The following is a 14,034-nucleotide window of genomic DNA, read 5'->3' as shown; positions in this document are numbered from 1 at the left end:
GCTGTGGCCTAACTAGCATTTTATACAGCTCCATCATAACCTCCCTGCTCTTATATTCTATGCCTTGGCTAATAAAGGCAAGTATCCCATATGCCTTCCTAACCACCTTTTCTACCTGTGCTGCTGCCTTCAGTGATCTATGGACAAGTACACCAAGGTCCTTCTGACCCTCTGTAATTCCTAGGGTCCTACCAACCATTGTATATTTCCTTGCCTTGTTAGTCCTCCCAAAATGCATTACTTCACACTTCACAGGATTAAATTCCATCTGCCACTGCTCTGCCCATCTTACCAGCCCATCTATCTTCTTCTTCTTCTTCTTCTTTGGCCTCCTTGTCTCGAGAGACAATGGGTATGCGCCTGGAGGTGGTCAGTGGTTTGTGGAGCAGCGCCTGGAGTGGCTATAAAGGCCAATATTAGAGTGACAGACACTTCCACAGGTGCTGCAGAAGAAATTGTTTGTCGGGGCTGTTACACAGTTGGCTCTCCCCTTGTGCTTCTGTCTTTTTTCCTGCCAACTGCTAAGTCTCTTCGACTCGCCACACTTTAGCCCCGCCTTTATGGCTGCCCGCCATAAATTCACTGGATTCACTGGCCTGTAATTACCTGGTTTATCCCTACTACCCTTCGCTGGCAACTGACTCACACGACTTGTGATCAATGTCACAGGACTTCATGTCATATTGTCCTGTAATCATTCCTCCTCACTATGACACCACCAATTTTCGTGTCATCTGCGAACTTACTGATCATACCTCCTATATTCACGTCAAAATTATTAATGTACACTACAAACAGCAAGGGTCCCAGCACCGATCCCTGCGGTACACCACTGGTCACAGGCTTCCAATCGCAAAAAGAACCCTTGACCATCACCCTCTGCCTCCTGCCACTAAGCCAATTTTGGATCCAATTTACCAAATTGCCCTTGATCCCATGGGTTCTTACCTTCTTGACCAATCTCCCATGTGGGACCTTGTCTAAAGCCTTACTGAAGTCCATGTAGACTACATCAACTGCTTTACCCTCATCTACACACCTAGTCACCTCCTCGAAAAATTCAATCAAATTTGTTAGACATGATCTCCCCCTGACAAAGCCATGCTGATTATCCCCAATTAATCCCTGCCTCTCCAAGTGGAGATTAATCCTGTCCCTCAGAATTTTTTCCAATAGTTTCCCTACCACTGATGTTGGATTCACTGGCCTGTAATTACCTGGTTTATCCCTACTACCCTTCTTGAATAATGGTACCACATTGGCTGTCCTCCAGTCCTCTGGCACCTCTCCTGTAGCCAGAGAGGATTTGAAAATTTGTGTCAGAGCCCCTGCAATCTCCTCCTTTGCCTCACGTAGCAGACTGTGATACATCTTATTAGGTCCTGGGGATTTATCCACTTTTGAGCCTGCTAAAATCATTAATACCTCCTCCCTTTCAATGCTAATTTGTTTGAGTAACTCACAATCCCCCTCCCTGATCTCTATACCTACATCGTCCTTCTCCATCGTGAAAACAAATGAAAAGTAATCATTTAAAACCTCACCAACGTCCTCCGGCTCCACACACAGATTGCCACTTTGGTCCCTAATGGGCCCTACTCTTTCCATGGTTATCCTCTTGCCCTTAATATACTTATAAAATGCCATGGGATTTCCGTTATCTTGTCCGCCAGTATTTTTTCATGCCCCCTCTTCGCTCTCCTAATTACTTTTTTAAGTACCCCCCTGCACTTTCCATACTCCTCTCAGGCCTCTGCTGTTTTCAGCACTCTGAATCTGCCATAAGCCTCCTTTTTTCCCCTTATCCAATCTTCTATATCCCTTGACATCCAGGGTTCCCTGGACTTGTTGGTCCTACCCTTCACCTTTACAGGAACATGTTGGCCCTGAACTCTCACCATTTCTTTTTTGAATGACTCCCACTGGTCTGATGTAGACTTTCCTACATGTAGCTACTCCCAGTCCACTTTGGCCAGATTCTGTTTTATCATACTGAAATCGGCCTTCCCCCAATTCAGTACCTTTATTTCCAGTCCATCTTTGTCCTTTTCCATAACTACCTTAAATTTTACAGAGTTATGGTCACTATCCCGAAATGCTCCCTCACTGACACTTCTACCACTTGTCGAGTTTCATTCCCTAGGATTAGGTCCAGTACCTCCCCTCTCTTGTAGAACTTTCTAGGTGCTGGCTCAAAAAGTTCTCCTGGATGCACTTTAAGAATTCTGCCCCCTTTAAGCCTTTTGCACTAAGACTATCCCAGTTGATATTGGGGAAGTTGAAATCCTCTACTATTATTACCCTATTATTTTTACACCTCTGAGATTTGCCTACATATCTGCTCCTCTATCTCTCCCTGACTGTTTGGAGGCCTGTAGTACATGCCCAGCAAAGTGATTGCCCTCTTTTTGTTTTTAAGTTCTACTTATATGGCCTCATTTGAGGAACCTTCTGTCTGTGCCAAATCTCAGCAAGAGCAAGTCAGCTAATCCCATTCCCCCTCCCTTTCCCTTATCCCATTCCTTCTTTTGAAAGACACTATTGAATCTGCCTTCACCACATTCACAGTCAATGTATTCCAGACAGGTAAGTCAATATGAGCAAATATTAATAGTGATCTGAAGGAGAGCTTTGTGCATTTATGTCCATCATCTGTAAGTCAAATGCCAAATAATTTGAGTTTTAGCATCTTTAGCAGACTCAACAACTCTTTTTTTTTTAGATTAGAGATACAGCACTGAAACAGGCCCTTCGGCCCACCGAGTCTGTGCCGAACATCAACCACCCATTTATACTAATCCTACACTAATCCCATATTCCTACCAAACATCCCCACCTGTCCCTATATTTCCCTACCACCTACCTATACTAGTGACAATTTATAATGGCCAATTTACCTATCAACCTGCAAGTCTTTTGGCTTGTGGGAGGAAACCGGAGCACCCGGAGAAAACCCACGCAGACACAGGGAGAACTTGCAAACTCCACACAGGCAGTACCCGGAATTGAACCCGGGTCCCTGGAGCTGTGAGGCTGCGGTGCTAACCACTGCGCCATTGTGCCGCCCTTCAAACCCAAAATAATTTTAAGACTTAAGAAGGAAATGTCGTTAAAAAATCAAGGAAAGTCACTGTTCCTCAAGACAACAAATTGAGAACTGGGTCACAACATTGATTCATAAGCTTATTTATTCTTTGGAATTAAACTATTTAACACATCATGTGACTACATAGTCAAAGAGTGCTGATATATTATGCAATTTCAATGAATTACCATGTCCACTTCAGATATACTATCCAGACTTTCTACCTGGACATCAACACCAACAGGTATAGACGGACCTGCAGGAGGGAAAAAAGGTAGGTTACAGTTGCATCTGTCAGTGAATACTGTAACTTGGAAGGTTTTCTAAATCAAAACTGAATTTTTTTCATCTGTCAAAAGAGGATTTTTGCACCCTACCCTAAAATCAGACAGCCACATTACACATTGTGCATTGTGAACTAAGACAGAATCATTTTTAATTCATCTGATGCAAAGCATTTAGAGTAAAGGGGCAAGTTCTTTGTTTATGGCCAAGATGTGTCTCTTCTAATCTCTACCATGCGCGTGTTAACTGAGTTCCCTCTGTGTCCATTTGGCTGCGCATCTTGGCTGCCACTCCAGACCAAACCAATTACTTCTAACCCTGTTTTTTTTTTCTCTCTTCATCTTTTGTGGGTCCTTCTCTCCTGTCTCCTCCCCTTATACCCAGTCATGCCACCTTTGCTTTCTCAACCCATCACTACTTCTCTGTTTTTCTACTCTCCTGCCATTGTCCCAGGCTTGACTCCCCCTTGAATAAGCCCTTTTTGCCTCTCTCGGCATTCTCCGAAGGGCCATCGAAGCACTTGTTGTTGCCTCCATATGAGCAACAACCCCATCCTCCTCTTTTCCTGGCCTTCCCACCCAGTTGACCTCCTTCTCATCCCGTTTACCTTTACATTACTCTCCTGGTCATAAAGTCAGAGGCTTGTATAGGGAATTCCAAAAGCTTGGAGCCTAGGCATTGAAGGCAAATTTGTCAATGGTGGGTGAAAGGATGAAGGATGCACAAAAGGCCAGAGTAAGAGCAATGGATAGTTCAGGGGGTTGGGAGGGTGGGGTGCAGTTTAGGGCTGGAGGAAATTACAGAGATAGGAGGACACAAGGCCATGAAGTGATTTAATCAGGGTACTGGGAGCAATGCAGATCAGCAAGCATGGGGTGATGGGTGAGAATGACTTGGTGTGGGACAGGATGCAGCCAGCAGAGTTTTGGAGGAGTTGAAGCTCAGGGAGACTGGAGGATGAAAGGTCAGCAAGTTGTGTCTAGAGGTGACAAAGGTATGGATGAGGGTTTCAGCAACAGGCTGTGGTAGAGGTGTAACCGGACGATGTTATGTAGGTGGAACTTGCTGGTCTCTGTGATGGAAAGGGTATGGAGTGAAATAGGACACTGAGGTTACAAACATTTGATTGGCCTGAGACAGTGGCTAGGGAGGGGGATAGAATGGGCAGCATGAGTACAGAGTTTGTGGGGGAGCCAAAGCCAATTGCTTCATACTTCTCAGTTTTTAACTGGAAATTACAGTTCACCCAAGACTGGATGTTGGACAAGCAGTTTGACAGTACAGAGGTAGTGGAGGGAATGAGAGAGGCAGTGGAAATGTAGCGCTGTGTGTCGTGAGCTGACCCAAGTTCTGCTGATGATGTTGCCTAGAGGCAGTATGTAGATGAGGAAGAGGAAGGGGTCCAGGATAGCTGGGCCTACAGCTGTATATTTTGGTGTGGGAGTACTGATAGATGGCTGCCTGCCTGATGAGCATGGCATTCCTCCAAAAAAGAAAAACACTGGGGAATTCCTTATGGCAGACACGTTTAAATATGGGTGTCGGGAATAGCTGCTCCATTGCAAAAGGCAAAAAGGTAAAGGTGTTGTCAGAGGTAGGAAAGAACAAAAAAACAATATCTGCTTAGAAATAAGCTTTCTGTGAATCCTTGGAAAGTACCTCCTGGGCCTAAACAGATCCTTGGATAATTTATGTAGAACTCATCTGTTACGGTCAAGTGAGGAGGGGCTTGAATGGCTTCTCTCTTTTCCCTTTCCTTGTTTGACCACAACAGGTTTAATTCTTCCTTACAGTGGTTGTACTGGCCAATTCATTAGGCATTTGATTACTTATTTGCTATGATCATAGCAAGAACCAATCAGACAGATTTTCTTTAGTTTAACAAATAAAGAGGTTCACTTTATTGTACATAAACCGAACTAATGAAAATAATATCAACAAGAAATGCTTGAAATATTTAGCAGGTCTGGCAGCATCTATGGAGAGAGAAACAGAGTTAACGTTTCAGGTCAGTGACCCTTCATCAGATGATAAAAGGTCACAGACCTGAAATGTTAACTGTTTCTCTCTCCACAGATGCTGCCAGACCTGCTAAATATTTCAAGCATTTCTTGTTTTTCTTTCAGATTTCCAGCATCTGCAGTATTTTGCTTTTATTATAATGAAAATAATAAACTGCGTGCCAACTTTCACTCACACACACACACTTGAAAGGTTAACACACACACGAATAGGTTACAGAGTGGAGAAAAGTAGATTGGTTGAGTTAGAGTCCATAGATAAAAGGGGTATACAGTCTGTGGGGTTTGGTGATTGGCTGGCTTCTAGCTGAATTCAGTGGTCCTGAGGCTTTTAGTTTGAAGAGGTTATTGACTGGTTCGGTGAGACTCTTGGAGACAGCAGTGCAGATAATTTCCTCCAACGGTGTTTCTGATTGTAGCCGGAGTATGCAAAGGTGGTCAGTCAACAGGCAGAGTTCGAAGTTTGTGAGCTGAAATGAAGAGAGAGAGAGGGAGCCCCCACTTGGGTCTGCATGTGTCAGAGTCCAGAAGCTTCTCCTTGCGGCTGTAGAGAAACACAAGCTTAAAACCACAGATGGGGAGGGGCTTGTCACATGACCGTCACTCAGTGATTAAAACATAGCAGTTAGCTGTATTTCTTCTGGCTAAAAGAAAAAGAACAAGCAGTTCCCTTAAACTTCCTGGGTCTTGGTTTTTGCTGGGAAATGAGCAGATATTTCGTCTCCCTCCTCACATGCCTTGCAATGTAGGATAGAGTGTTGCAAATTAGGTGGCCATCCTAAGCTGCCAGCAAAGTCATACTTCATCTGTTCTCTTACATTTCCTCAAAAAATATAAATTCAGATCTCCGCTCAGTGGATTAAGGAAAATTATCTTTCAACAAAACAATTTGGTGTGACATATTGTTATGAAGGTGCTTCTATTTTTTTTTTTGAGGATTTGTGTGTTAAAATTGTGGAGATGGATTCATTGGAGAACTGAAGTAATTCCATAGATGTTGGACTAAGGACAGAGGTGAGGAGAAATTTCTTTACTCAGAGGGTTGTGAATCTTTGGAATTCTCTACCCCAGAGGGCTGTGGAAGCTCAGTCATTGAGTATATTTAAAGCAGAGATTGACAGATTTCTAAATACAAATGCACAAATGACATAAGGGGATATGAGGATAGTGTGGAAAAAGGCATTGAAGTGGATGGTCAGCCATGATAGTACTGAATGGCAGAGCAGGCTGGATGGGTTGAATGGCCTGCTCTTGCTCCTATGTTCCTATGGATTCATTGGCAAATTGAAGCAATTCCATAGATATTGGACTTTGTTTTTTAAAAGAGGTTTGAGGTCTTGGTTGAAAACAACCTTTACTGGAAGTTACATGCCTTAAGCTCAATAAACAATAAAAACCTTGGTGACTTGGGGGAGATGTTTACAGAGAAGTGACATGCCATGATTTATGAGGATCAGGAGGCTCTGACTTGCTGTTTGGTTTTACTTCTGAAATATTGTTTCGGTTCAGTTGGGGTGTGGACTGTGTTTGTAAGCAGTTGGAGATCAACCTGCCAAGAGTGAAACACCCAGATTGCCTCCTTCCTCTTGCCTCTGTGAAATGCCGTGTTTCTCCTGAGGAGCTCCTGAAAGCTTGCCAGATTAATTCTCGACGCCGCCTAAAAAGAACTGCTCCAGAAAAGATCCCAGTGACCCGTCTACTCAGATGCCAGACTGTATGCCATTTTGGGACACAACATATCTATCTCGTCCATTTTCTTCAAGAATTAACAAGTATTTGGCCAAAGTATTCTTTTTTTGTAAAAGAGCTCTGCAGAGAAAATCTCTTTATTTTTCAGTTAACGTGTGTGTGTGTGTGTGTGTGTGCGTGTGTGTGTGTATGTGTGTGTGTGTATGTGTGTGTGTGTATGTGTGTGTGTGTGTCTAAAAGGGAATTTTCATATTTCAATCTGTCTGTTAATGCTTTGGTTTGTTACTGGTTAAGTCTGGTTTTATAATAATCTCATAATTTCGTTGTTTATTAAGGAAACCTGGTTGGTGTATTTATTTGAGGATAAAGAGTAGAGTATATGATTGACTGTATCAGTAACTGCGTAAAATGTGGACAAGTGGAACTAGAAAAGACAGTGCACTCCTCCTACCTCGGTCGTAACAACATCTATAATATAGTAAAACTCTTACCTCTGTGTGCACTTCCTGTCTACAAGATCTTACGTAGCTTATCACATTTTGTTATATTTTTGTGACTTTCCCCACTTATAATGGAAACTTACAATGTAAACTTGCCACTTAAGAATATAAGAACATAAGATATAGGAGCAGGAATAGACCATACAGCCCCTCGAACCTCTCAGTGTCTACTCAGCCAAGCTCCTTCAGAATCTTGTACGTTTCAATGAGATCACCTCCTATTCATCTAAGTTCCAGGGAATATTGGCCCAATTTAGTCAGCCTCTTGTCATGGGACAACCCCCTCATCCTAGGAACCAATCTAGTGAACCTTTGCTGTACTGCTTCCAAGGCAAATGTATCCTTCCTTAAATATGGAGACCAAAGCTGTGCACAATACTCCAGGTGTGGTCTCTCCAAAGCCCTATACAATTGTAGCAAGACTTCTTTATTCTTGTATTGCAATCCCCTTGCAATTAAGGCCACCATCCCATTTGCCTTCCTATTACTTTCTGTACCTGCATGCTAACTTTCCGTGTTCCTTGTACAAGTACACCCAAGTCGCTCTGACCATCAACATTTAGAAGTTCTGCGCCTTTTAAAAAATATTCTGCTTTTCCAGTCTTGTTCATCACTTGCCAGTGGTGGTGCCTCAGTTATGCTTCTTCAAGCAACTCAACCTGTATTACCAATAACCTTCAATACTCTAACTATTTCTACTCTACTGCTTCCTAAGCTACTGTAAGTTTTTCCATCAGACTTTAAATAACAATATAAAATCAATGTATTGTATAAAATAACAAAAAACGTCTGAGTATAAAATGGGTACTGAATTACGTCTAAATACTGCATTGTATGAATAAGAAGAAAATCATTGGTTTAAAAAGGAGTTAAAGACGCCTTCATCGAGATCATGGGTGTTCACAACAGATTAGTACTCTTCTTAAAATAAGACTAAATACTGTTTGTTTCAATGCACCGGACAATATTAGAATAGTTACATTTCTGAGATGCTGTTTCATTTAAAGCAAATGCACTTTTTTATTTAAAATATGAATTATCTGGAAGACCATCTGTCATCAGGGAAGTTAAATAAATTACTGCCGAATCTAAATCAATGGACCGAAACTGCATTTCCTTTAATCCTTCCTTTTGGAAGCGTAACCTGATGATTATAAAAATGTAAGCCAAACATGAAGGGGTTTTTCGCCCTGACCGTGTGAGATTAAATCCCTAAGAGGTTTGTCGGATCAATACTATAGTAATTAATTGGAATATGTAGCGATGAGATCTAATCTTAATGATAGTAGTGATTCATAAAATGGGAAGTAGGAACATGAAACATTTAGAAGGTAAAATGTGTTTGCGTAGCTGATACCTGTGCAGCCCCTGCTGCATTCTTCAATGATAGCAATGAAGAGGGCTGCATAGGTAGCAGACTGCGGTGCTAACTGCCCCTGGGGAGTCTATGTAGCCTGCATAACGCATCTCAATGTCCATCCGCTGTCCACCCTGTGGAGAGGCATGAGGCTGAGGAGAAGGCAGCTTGCGCTGCTGCTGGTGTTGCTCCTGCTGGTGCTGGTTTTGGTGATGGTGTGGCTTCTGCTCTTGGCCCTCAGCAGAGGTAGAAGGTGGAGCTGCATAAGCTGCTTCCATGCTGTGGTGAAGTCTGACACCAGGGAAGTGCAACTGAAGGTGAGAGAAATGCTAGACAGGTGAAGTGTCATCCAAGTTGGCAATCACCTGTCAAGCAATGAAAGCAATCTCTGAGAGAAGAAGTGCTGTGAGCAGCAGTCTCTCACCTGACCGTGGCTGGAGCTCTTCAGTGTAACTGACCAAAGCCTTGCCAGCTTGTCAGTTTCACTGAAGAAGCTCTAACTGCTGTGCACTCACTTGGGTGACCCTGGCAAGTTGCTGACAGGTCAGCAAACAGGTCTCCTGGCTGGGAAATCTAGAAATGAGGGTTAGAACTTGTGTTAATTGGCTTTTCAATTATCTTAATAACTTACCGAGCAGATCCAAGGAGGTTCCCCACTCGCCTTCGATCCCACCCCACAGAAACCCAGAAAGGGCAGGATGATGTTCAGATCCCGACCCGACATCAATTTCAGGGAATTTAATTCCCACATGCTTGCAAATCTGTCTCCCCTCACCTGGGAAACCACCCCCCCCCCCCCTCTCCCCCCCACCCTGCCACAAGTAGAATTTTTACAGGAATAGATCAGAAAATTTTTCATTTTCACTGATGTTATTCAGTGTAAATAAGAAAGAGATAAATGTATATTTTGTAATGAAATGGATTTGAGAGTATGATTTTATCTTTTTTTTACTGTAGCTAGGAATATGGGGTGGTGACTTAAAAGCCTCTGCCAATGCCATTCTGAGCTGGTTGCTCAGAAGGTGGTCCCTCCAATTTTTACCTCTTCCCTGCTGGTGTGCTTATCATGATAGCTCTGCTTAGAGAGAGGGTGAACCTATGCCCCACCATGTGGCATTGCAATTGGAGCTCCAGCACTGATTCACTGCACCATGCGCCCTTTAAGAGAAAAGTAGCTCTTATGATTCATGTTGTTCAGTGGAGCAACCTAGAAATTGAGCATTGCTGCATCAAATATTGGCTATATATTCGTGGAAATCAACTGGGCCCTGGCCTCTTTAAAATTTATTTTAATTTCTGACTTCCCCAATCTAGGGAAAAGAAAGCCAATCTTGAAATGACCACAAATGTCCATGGTATTAGACTGGTGATGGTCTCTTCAAAATTCCCTAGATTATCGAAAGATTCCCACGGATTGGAAAACCGTAAATGGAACACCTCTGTTCAAGAAAGGAGGGAGACAGAAAGCAGGAATCTACAGGCCAGTTAGCCTAACTACTGCCATTGAGAAAATGCTAGAATCCATTATTAAAGAGGTAGTAGCAGGACATCAAGAAAATCACAATACAATCAGGCAGAGTCAACATGATTTTGTGAAAGGGTAATTGTATTTGACAAATTTATTAAAGGTCATGAGGCTCTAACAAGCAGTGTGGATAAAGGGGAACCAGTAGATTTAGTATATTTGGATTTCCAAAAGGCATTCAATAAGGTGCCACATAAAAGGTTACTACACAAGATAAGAGCTCAAGGTGTTGGGAGTGATATATTAGCGTGGATAAAGGACTGGCTAACTAACAGGAAACAGAGAGTTGGGATAAATAGGTCATTTTCAGGATGGCAAACTGTGACTAGAGGAGTGCCACAGGAATCAGTGCTGGGGTCCCAACCATTTATGATTTATATTAATGATTTGGGTGAAGGGACTGACTGTATTCTCGAGAAGTTTGCTAGATGATACAAAGAAAAGTTGTAAAGCAAGTTGTAAGGAGGATACAAAGAGTCTGCAAAGGGATATAGATAGGTTAAGTGAGTGGGAAAAACTTGGCAGATGGAGTATAATGTGGGAAAATGTGAGGTTGCCCACTTTGGTAGGAAGGATAGAAAAGCAGAATATTATTTAAATGGAGAGAGGCTGCAGAATGTTGCAGTACAGAGGGATCTGGATGTCCTTGTACATGAATCACAAAAAGTCAGCATGCAGGTACAACAAGTAATTAGGAAGGCAAATGGAATGTTGGTCTTTGTTGCAAGGGGGATGGAGTATAAAAGTAGGGAAGTCTTACTACAACTCTACAGGGCATCGATGAGACCGCACCTAGAGTACTGTGTACAGTTTTGGTCACCTTATTTAAGGAGGAACATATTTGCATTGGAAGCAGTTGAGAGAAGGTTCACTAGGCCAATTCCTGGGATGTGGCAATTGTCTTATGAGGAAAGGTTGAGCAGATTGGGCCTATTTTCATGGAGTTTATAGGATTGAGAAGTTATCTTATTAAACTGTATCAGATTCTGAGGGGGTTTGACAGAGTAGATGCTGAGAGGATGTTTCCCCTCATGGCGGAATCTAGAACTAGGGAGAAGAGTTTCAAATTAAGGAATTTCCCATTTAAGACGGAGATGAGGAGGAATTTCTTCTTTCAGAGGGCCGTTAGTATTTGGAATTCTCTTCCCTACAAGCAGTGGAGGCTGGATTTATTCAAGGCTAAGTTAGACAGATTTTTGATCTACATGGGAGTCAAGGGTTATGGGGAAAGGCAGGAAAATGGAGTTAAGGCCACAACCAGATCTGCCATGCGGAGCAGGCTTGAAGTGCCAAATGGCCTACTCCAGCTCCTATTTCTTATGTTCTTACGTTATGTTCAGTAGCTTCTTAGCAGTGTGAAAACATCAGTCAGGCTGTATGTGAGAGTACATTGTCTCAATTTGTTTTCAATTTTTACACCCCGTCAAATGATAACCTGCTCATCTGACTATTAAATATTCAAACTAAATGTTTAAAACCAAAAATCCAGCTGTACAATTATATGACTGGAAATGTCAGTTCCATGAATTGGGCTTACAATATTACAATATTACAGGGTACAAGCTTAAGCAAAGATGGCTGTTGGTTCTTACCTCCAAATCCTGGTCTCATTGTGAAGTCATGATCATCCACTCTGAGAAGTTGCTCAGATTTTGTCAAATATGATTTTGTTACGTCTGCACTCCTCTTCAGTATAGGACTGTAAGGAAAGGTATAATTAGATTCAACAATGAATAAAATGCATTAACCATATTCATCTAATTCTATCTATCTCTCTAACTCCAGGAACACAGGAACAGGAGTAGACCATTTAGCCCCTTGAGCCTGTTCAGCATTCAATGAGATCATGGCTGATCTGTGACCTAACACCATATCCCTTAATATCTTTTGTTAACAAAAATCCAATCAATTTCAGATGTAAAGTTATCAATTGATCGAGCATCAATTGCCATTTGCAGGAGAGTCACAAACTTCTATCACCCTTTGTGTGTAGAAGTGTTTCCTAATTTCACTCCTGAAAGGTCTGGTTCTAACTTTTAAACTTTGTGCCCTTGTCTTAGACTTCCCAACTAGCGGAATTAGTTTCTCTCTATCTACTTATCAGTTCTCCTCAATATCTTGAAAACTTTGATTAAATCACCCCTTAACCTTCTAAATTCCATGGAATACAATCAGTTTATGTAATCTCCAGGGGTCGACAACGTGTCCATACACGGACACCAGTGTCCGTGGTAAACAATTTTGAGGTCCTTGAATATAGTAATTTCACGAATGAGAAATTTCCCACTGGCTTCTTCAGATCAGCATTTAAAAAAAATCTCAAGTGTCAGTTTCACAGTTGACGTGCTGAAGCAGGATAGCATTTCTGAACTCCGGACAGCGTTGTGGTTTTCCGGCGAGTTCCGATTTTTTTTAAACGTCTGCTGGAAAACCACAACCCTGTCCGGAGTTCAAAAGCACTGTTTCACTCTCAGCAATAACCAGAGAGAAAGCAAGAAGGAGATAGAGAAAGAGAGAGAAGGGTCGAGAGAGAGAGGGGGGGAGAGAAGAGGGAGAGCAGGGGAAGAGAGCGAGAGGGAGAGAGAGGGAGAGAGAGAGGGAGGGAGAGACAGAGAGGGGAGACAGGGAGGGAGAGAGAGGGAGAGAGGGAGAGCGAGAGAGGAAGAGGGAAGGAGAGAGAGGGAGGGAGAGAGAGAGAGAGGGAGGAGAGAGGGGGAAGGAGAGTGAGAGAGTGGGGAGGGAGAGAGAGTGGAGAGGGGGAAAGAGAGACAGTTGGTGAGAGAGAGAGAGGGATGGCGAGAGAGGGGGGGAGAGGGAGAGAGAGAGGGAAGGGAAAGAGACGAAAGAGAGGGGAGAGAGAGCGGGGATGGAGAGAGACAGGGGAAAGAGAGAAAGGGGGAGAAAGAGAAAGAGGGGAGAAAGAGAGAGAGGGGAGAGAAGGGTGAGAGAGAAAGAGGGGTGTGAGAGAAAGAAGGGTGAGAGAGGGAGAGGGGGAGAGTGAGAGAGAGTGGAGAAGAATGAGGGAGAGGGTGACAGATAGGGGGTTGAGAGTGCGCGAGGGGGATCAGAGAGAGGGGGAGAGAAGGGAGAGAGAGGAGAGGGATAGAGAGGGAGTGACAGAATAAGAGGGGTGAGAGAGTGAGAGGGGGAGAATGAGAGAGAGCGGAGGAGAATGAGAGAGAGAGGGTGAGAGAGAGGGATGAGAGTGCGTGAGGGGGGTAAAAGAGGGGGGAAGAGAAGGGACAGAGAGAGGGGGGAGGGACAGAACGGGGGGAGGGAGAGAATGGGACAGAGCGAGAGAGAGCACACAAGGGTACAGAGAGAGTGAGATGTGGAGGACAGAGAGAGAGGGGGGGACAGAGAGTATGGGGACAACATAGAGAGGGGGGCTGATGTAGAGAGGGGGAATAAACACAGGGGAAACAACTGGGGGGTGAATCAACACAGAGAGGTGAGGGAGCAACACAGAATGGGGGAACAACACAGGGGGACAACACAGAGAGGGGGGGCACAGAGGGGAAGGGGGAGAGAGACAGATGGACAGACAGAGAGAGACAGGAGGGAGAGAGAAC

General features: G+C 43.5%; 1 protein-coding gene across 3 annotated transcripts in view; it reads right to left on the bottom strand.

The window, feature by feature from the left end:
- LOC137352990 (gamma-aminobutyric acid receptor subunit rho-1-like) overlaps positions 1-12,814 on the bottom strand; it is a 32,010-nt gene extending 19,196 nt beyond the window's left edge. For 2 of the 3 annotated variants that reach the window (XM_068018847.1, XM_068018850.1), the window contains exons 1-3: positions 12,611-12,814; positions 12,055-12,161; positions 3,274-3,341 (exon numbers count right to left, since the gene is read on the bottom strand). In XM_068018847.1, coding sequence (XP_067874948.1) covers positions 3,274-3,341; positions 12,055-12,161; positions 12,611-12,624 — 189 coding nt within the window. In that variant the 5' untranslated portion in view covers positions 12,625-12,814. Of the gene's footprint in view, positions 1-3,273; positions 3,342-12,054; positions 12,162-12,602 lie in introns of all 3 variants that reach the window. The other variant, XM_068018855.1, reaches the window with a different exon arrangement.
- Between the last annotated feature and the right edge of the window lie 1,220 nt (positions 12,815-14,034).

Source organism: Heterodontus francisci, chromosome 3, assembly GCF_036365525.1.
Source record: "Heterodontus francisci isolate sHetFra1 chromosome 3, sHetFra1.hap1, whole genome shotgun sequence".
NCBI lineage: Eukaryota > Metazoa > Chordata > Chondrichthyes > Heterodontiformes > Heterodontidae > Heterodontus > Heterodontus francisci.
Note: the sequence above shows the minus strand (reverse complement) of the source record. Positions and strands in the feature narration are given on the sequence as shown.